The sequence below is a fragment of the Chondrus crispus genome, genomic scaffold (genome assembly GCF_000350225.1).
Source record: "Chondrus crispus Stackhouse genomic scaffold, scaffold_120, whole genome shotgun sequence".
In the NCBI taxonomy this organism is placed as follows: domain Eukaryota; phylum Rhodophyta; class Florideophyceae; order Gigartinales; family Gigartinaceae; genus Chondrus; species Chondrus crispus.
This window is the reverse complement of record NW_005178984.1, coordinates 146,398-153,135: the sequence shown is the minus strand read 5'-3', so window position 1 is coordinate 153,135 and position 6,738 is coordinate 146,398. Positions and strand designations below refer to the sequence as shown.

The 6,738-nt window shown below is 49.5% G+C and overlaps 1 protein-coding gene; it reads left to right on the top strand.

Annotated features, from left to right (window-relative positions):
* Positions 1–4,786: 4,786 nt before the first annotated feature.
* CHC_T00001985001 (hypothetical protein) lies at positions 4,787–5,900 on the top strand. XM_005712877.1 is given in 2 exon segments: positions 4,787–5,743; positions 5,744–5,900. The coding sequence occupies 1 exon segment, from the start codon at positions 4,787–4,789 to the stop codon at positions 5,741–5,743; it is 957 nt and encodes a 318-aa protein (XP_005712934.1). The 3' UTR covers positions 5,744–5,900.
* The last annotated feature ends 838 nt before the right edge of the window (positions 5,901–6,738 follow it).

Sequence of the window (6,738 nt, the reverse complement as noted above, 5' to 3'; positions counted from 1 at the left end):
TCCCAACGGGAAATTTCTCTTGACAGAATGGAGCGCGCTGCGCAGCAGCACCGATACAGAAGCAAACGTGAGAGAGAAGATGCGGACGACGATCGGTGTGAGAAGGAGGCTGAGAAGGGCGCTTCGGAGGTTGGTGGTGATAGCGAGGAACAAGCGGAGCGGGAGAGGGAGGGGAGAGCAAGGGCTGGGAAATTTAGAAAGGAAGGGGAAGAGAGAGCTAGGGCTGCGCGGTTGCAAAAGGAAAGGAAGGAGAGAGCAAGGGCTGTGCAGTTGAAAAAGGAAATGGAAGAGAGGGCTAGGGCTGTACAGTTGCGAAAGGAGAGGGAGGAGAGGGAGGAAAAGGAGAGAGCGGAGAGGGCGAAGGCTGCCTATTTGCAGGCTGAGACGGAGAGTGAATGTGCCGAGAGAGACGAAGATGGTCCGTACAGAGATGCAATGGCGAGTGATGTTCATGATCATGAAGTCGAGGAATTTACGACACCACCACCGTTCCACACCCGTTCTCCTTTGTGGTCTTTTCGCGATACAGAAGAAATAAGAGAAGAGGATCTCACTCCTGAGTGCCGTGAGGACAGAGTGGAAGCTTAGCATGGCGATGGCGAGAATTTAGGGGTGTCTGGGGATGGGGTGAGAATGGAAGAGGATGTCGACTCCGTTGATTTCGATGATGAAGGAGATAAAGTAGGTAGTGAGGAAACGGGGGGTGACATGGAGGAGCAAGGAGAAGCACCCGGGCGCTTGGCCACTGCTTCCGATGAAGAAAATAGGTCGGACGAGGACTTCGACCCCATGCGGTACATTGCCATTGAAATCGAGGAAGAAGAAATAGAGGAGCGTACTGAAGATCCCATTCCGGATGGCACTGACAAGAAAAGTCGTCTAGCGTTGCAAAAGCGCCAATCGAAGCACCGAACCATGCTCCGTGCGAAGGAAGCTCTGCGAGCGGAACGATTGCCTGCGATGACATGGAAGCCTCGTCCAATTGTGGACGTAAGACCGAAGGTGGGGATGGCATTGAATGCCCGGTGGAGATGTGAGCAGCTCATTCGAGCTCACACGGCGATTCTCGGGGTGCAACGGGGAGTGAATATTTTGCAGACTACTGTAAAAGTGCGCATTAAATGCCGCACAGATGGATGTTCTTCCACATTTGTGTTCGATTGGCAACCAAAAACGGGTCTTTGGAAGCTGAACAAGTACCAAGACCACCTTAATGAGTGTTTTGGACAACACGTCGCTGACAGCCCAATGAAAATCACGTCACGTTCGTCGTTGTGTGCACCTGCGTACACCCCGCAGCAGGTTGCTCGAGCAATTCTGGAGCATATGCAAGATGATCCGAATGTGCCTTGCAAAGTGATTGCTTCGGTTGTTCGAGCCAAGCGCATATACTTCCGTCAACCTCCATACAGTCACTATCGAAGTATTAGACGAGATCTGCTTCGTCACTTTACAATCTCTAGGGCGGTGGACATGGCCGCATTGGAAGGGTACGCCGATTTGCTTAGGGGGGTGGGGCATAGGGTGGACATCTTCTATTGCAGTGCAGCGGAGGTGAAGGCGCAACGGATGAAGGCGGCTCGACACATTTTCGAACAGTGCAGGAAGGGGAATGACCTACCAAGCGATGCTACGTTTAATTCTGAAGATGTGGACGTATTTGATATTGAAGACGGCCGCTACTACAGTGGATTGTTGTTCGTTCCTTCCATTGCGAAGAGCTACTGCGAGAGTGGCCGTCTGACAGCAAGCGCGGATGCCGCTCACTGTGATGGAGTAGGGCTGCAATCGTATGGGACAACATTTCAAGTGGTCGGGTACGATGCTAATCATCAGCTTCACCCCATCGTTTTTGCCCACTTCGTTGGTCCGGAGAACAAGAGCTCATGGGGCAAGGTGTTCCAGGCATGTGCTGACATTCCTGGATTTGACACTGAGAAGAGGGTGACAATCGTCGATCAAGAGAAATCAATTGATGCAGCGTACAGAGATGTGATGAAAAATGCGTCTTTGTTCCTTGATCCCCTTCACGTGAAGAAGAACATGTCTGCCCAACTAGGTTCAAATAAGGGCGTCGCCATTCTTTTGTATGAACGAGCAGTCAATGCTCCGTCAAGAGAACATGTGCGAGCCCTGAAAGAGGAGTTTCCAGAGAAACAGAAGATCTATTTGGGTCGCTTCAAGGATGCTGAAGTCTACAGGGCATTTTCTAACCTACAAGACCTTGTGACAACGTCACAAGGAGCAGAAAGCCAAATTTCCGCAGACCTGAGGAATAACATACGTTCCGTTGAGCCTCAGAAGATGCTTACAAGGGTTGTCCTTGTGCAAAGGACAAAGTTTCTGCGTCGTCAAGAAAGCGCCTTATCCTGTTCATCTCCAGTTCCGGCTCGTACAGAGAGCCACCTTGCATACCTAATTCAGCGAGCTCGCGCATATCAGTCCTCCATCCGTTTCCTGGATGGGACATCTCAAATGGAGGTGACAGTAGCTAGTCAGCAGAATGGAACTGTGCTGCGCCATGTCACACTGAGTAAGAATCCCCAAACCCCTCCACTATGTTGCGCTTATTCCACAAACGGATCTGGATTTCCGTGCTGGCATGAAACTGATGTTCTCATCGAGAAGTATGGAGAAAGTAAGCTTCATCGATTTATTGAAGATCGCCACCTAACAGCAACTTGGGTCAAGCAATACGAAAATGTTGATTACAATCTTCCTTCGCAAGCATGCGTCGACAATGTTATATGCAGTGCAAAGAAGCTTGTTGCGAAGAGGCAGAATCTGCAAATTCCCAAAGCTTTGCCGCCACCGCGCGGTCGTCCAGTTAAGAGGGCTGGGAGGCGTAAGAAAAACTGGTACGAAAAAGGCCCTGCCGCCAAGAAGAAGCGTGTGTACTCCTGTTCTTTGTGTCGGTTATCGGATCACACGATGAAGGACTGCTCTCTGAAGCAGCTGTACGGGGATACCGCAGAGTACCCTATCCTTCAGTACCGCCGCAGTATCCGAAGTCGCCCCTTATCTTGTACAAAATATTGCACTGTCCACTGTTGGCAACTGTTGTCGCCCCTCTTTACCTGCAAATTTCTTTCCTGCCACCTCTGACTTGCGATGGTCGCCACAGTGATCCTTACAAATAAACCTCTATCGGATGGGTACGTCTTGCAAACTTACCAACGTCACCCCTTGTTCTCTCCAACATTTCCGATTTCACCCCTCTGTTGCCACTAAAATGCACCTGGTCGCCCCCCTAAACGCAAACTGGCCCAAAAATATATCAATATACGGACAACGTTACTAACATTGTCCGTAAAGTCGCGAAAACACGTGTTTTGGCCGCGAGATTGCTCGGATTCTCTGATTGCAAAATTTTCAGACGAGTTTTGCAAAACTCACAGCATACCGAAAACTCGGGACATGTGAGTTTTCCACGAGTTTTCACATCCGCCTGATTACTGTACGGCAGTGTCGGATCGACCCGTCTTGAAGGAAAGCGAAGTGGGCTTTCCGCTCTCTCATCAGCACAAACGAGTCTCATCCTGCACGGTTCGTACCGGTTTGCGTTCCCGCAAAGTTGAAGCTCCCTTTATCGCAAGTTCCGATTATCGAGAGACTACTGTAAAAATATATCAATATACGGACAACGTTACGTATCAATATACGTAAAGTCGCGAAAACACGTGTTTTGGCCGCGAGATTGCTCGGATTCTCTGATTGCAAAATTTTCAGACGAGTTTCGCAAAACTCACAGCATACCGAAAACTCGGGACATGTGAGTTTTCCACGAGTTTTCACATCCGCCTGATTACTGTACGGCAGTGTCGGATCGACCCGTCTTGAAGGAAAGCGAAGTGGGCTTTCCGCTCTCTCATCAGCACAAACGAGTCTCATCCTGCACGGTTCGTACCGGTTTGCGTTCCCGCAAAGTTGAAGTTTCCTTTATCGCAAGTTCCGATTATCGAGAGACTACTGTAAAAATATATCAATATACGGACAACGTTACGTATCAATATACGGACAACGTTACTAACATTGTCCGTAAAGTCGCGAAAACACGTGTTTTGGCCGCGAGATTGCTCGGATTCTCTGATTGCAAAATTTTCAGACGAGTTTCGCAAAACTCACAGCATACCGAAAACTCGGGACATGTGAGTTTTCCACGAATTTTCACATCCGCCTGATTACTGTACGGCAGTGTCGGATCGACCCGTCTTGAAGGAAAGCGAAGTGGGCTTTCCGCTCTCTCATCAGCACAAACGAGTCTCATCCTGCACGGTTCGTACAGGTTTGCGTTCCCGCAAAGTTGAAGTTTCCTTTATCGCAAGTTCCGATTATCGAGAGACTACTGTACTAGATACACTTTTGTTGAAAGATGCATATTTTCACCGCGTCAGGGCTTGTCCCCACAACGGCACATTTTCGGTTTGTCTTTGTCTTGTGTGTTTTTGACGTACTGATCCTCTCGTACACGGCGGTTTGGCCCAACCGAGCGCAGTATTGCCAAACAGCACGCTTTCCCCCTTTTCAAGTCACGAGCCACTGCAAGTGCAGCCCATCAAATTCACAATCTCCATTTTGATGATCACAGGAGCAGACAATCTCGGCGACACGCTTCTATTGCATCTTTTGAAAGGTGGAGATACTTGCTGCCTTCCCTACTCACTATATAAGCTGTGCTTGTCACTTGGTGGTATCGAAACGAAATTACTACATTTCTCTGACGTTGTTCATCCGTCTGCTAAGCATCCTCACCGTCTTCTCGCCTTCGCAATTTCAAACATCCGACATGAGCAACCGTCTAATTGAGGTCAAGGGGAGAATGGAATGGCAACTGAAAGACAGTTTCACCAATCCTTCCCAATTCCATTCTGCTGTTCCATACACCAGAGAGATTGAGAGCTCGGTCACCACGTCTCGAAGCGAAGTCGAAAGCATTGCTCGTGAAGAGAGCAAGTCAACGTCCACTTCAATTTCGTTGGATGTGAGTGCACAGATTAAAATCTTCAATGTGTCAGCAAACACTACGGTCGGCTGGACTTCATCAGTTGTGAACACCAGCATGCATGAGGCCTCTCACACAAATGCAGAGACAAAGGAAACGTCCCAGAAAATTGGGCCCATCAGCATTGAGCCTGGTGAGTCAGTGTACGTATTTGAAAAGAAGATTAAGTTTCCTACCATCTCCTGGGAGACAGGTGAGCTCAAGGTCTGGCCCTCGGCGGATATCCCTACTCTCAACGAGGAAGTCTTAATGAAAATCCCGGTGCACGAGGCCCCGATAAAGTATCTCAAAGATATCAAGGTGCATACATATGGAGCTATGACCTATTCAAAGGATTTTATGTTATATAAAGACGGCTTGTCCGGCGAATCGAAAAACGTGGAGAGAGAAAATTGGGGTGACATCAACCGCGGCTACGGCGGCAAATATGTGTTTCTGGAACCTGTTTGGGTGGATGACATTTCTCAGGGAGCTGATAACATCTCAGTCCAAATCTCTGGCGGGGTTCCAGGTTGGACGAAGGAACGGGGCCAGCAGGATATGGCAATGGGGGCAGGTGGAGATTACCGCTTTCTGGATATTTGGCACCGTAGGGATGTGAAAGAAAAGATTGTGGACGTCGTGCTGTGGGGCGGCCAGCTTGTTCGAATTCCTGATGGATGGACAGGCATGACGGGGGACTTGAATAAGGGTCGTGGAGGGCGCTACCTTTACATCGTTTGGAAAACGGCCTCCGGATAAGCAGTAGTGTTTCTTTGCACTAGCGGCATGCGTTGGGCAGTCGACATACGACATGGGCAGTAGACCGGTATCGCAAATAGTGAGTGCGCAGCATGAAATATAACCTGGAGCAAGCAAATAAGCAGCAAATCCTCGTAAAGTGATACGCTCAATCGCCTCCTGTTGTTGACAATTGGATCAAATTCACCAGCACTGCAGTCCGATTTGCGTCCAGATGCGGGGCTTTAGCATCGTTGCGCGTGCAGAAAGCCAACAAACACTTGTACACGTGTGTCGAAATCGCTGGGGACTCCGTGCCAAGTGGAGAATATGTAGACAGCTACACTGTACAGTACTGGGTGCATCCAGAAAATAACACTGTATCACTCGAGTACTTTTTTGACCAATCAGCGACCGATAAAGTGGTCGCCGGCTGACTACTTTTGACCATCTGATCAAGCCCTCTCGACCCCTCTCCACTCCACCACTCCCGCACCACTTCCCATTCCATCCTTGCGCACTGGAGTTCCACATTCCAAGACCCCTCTCTCGAGCTGTCGGTGATGCCCGCTTCGCCAATGCCCTTTCAGAACAGCCGCAAGCACACTCTGGCAGCTCTAGCAGTATCGCTAGCAGCTCTGACGACATGTCTTGTCGCCCGGAGGAGGACAACAATGCGCCGCAAGCGCCGTCATCGCAACAAGAACCCAAAGTACCTCCGCCCAGCCATTATTCGCCCTCGCACACAGCGGTCCACTCCTTGGCGCGTGCTTCTCTCGTTCGGGAAAGACTCCGACTTCCTTGTATCCGTAAATATCACGAAGCCCTTACTGCTAAACAGTATACTTCCATTTTTTATACAGGAACAATTGAAATATAACTTCGGTAGCCCTTATCGAAAGGGACCGAAAACAAGAGGACGCAGTACGCAACTGGAAAGTATTGATTTGTTGGGGTTGGCTCTTTGGTACATAAAAACAAGAGGGACCCTATACAGCTTGTGTCCGCTGTTTGGT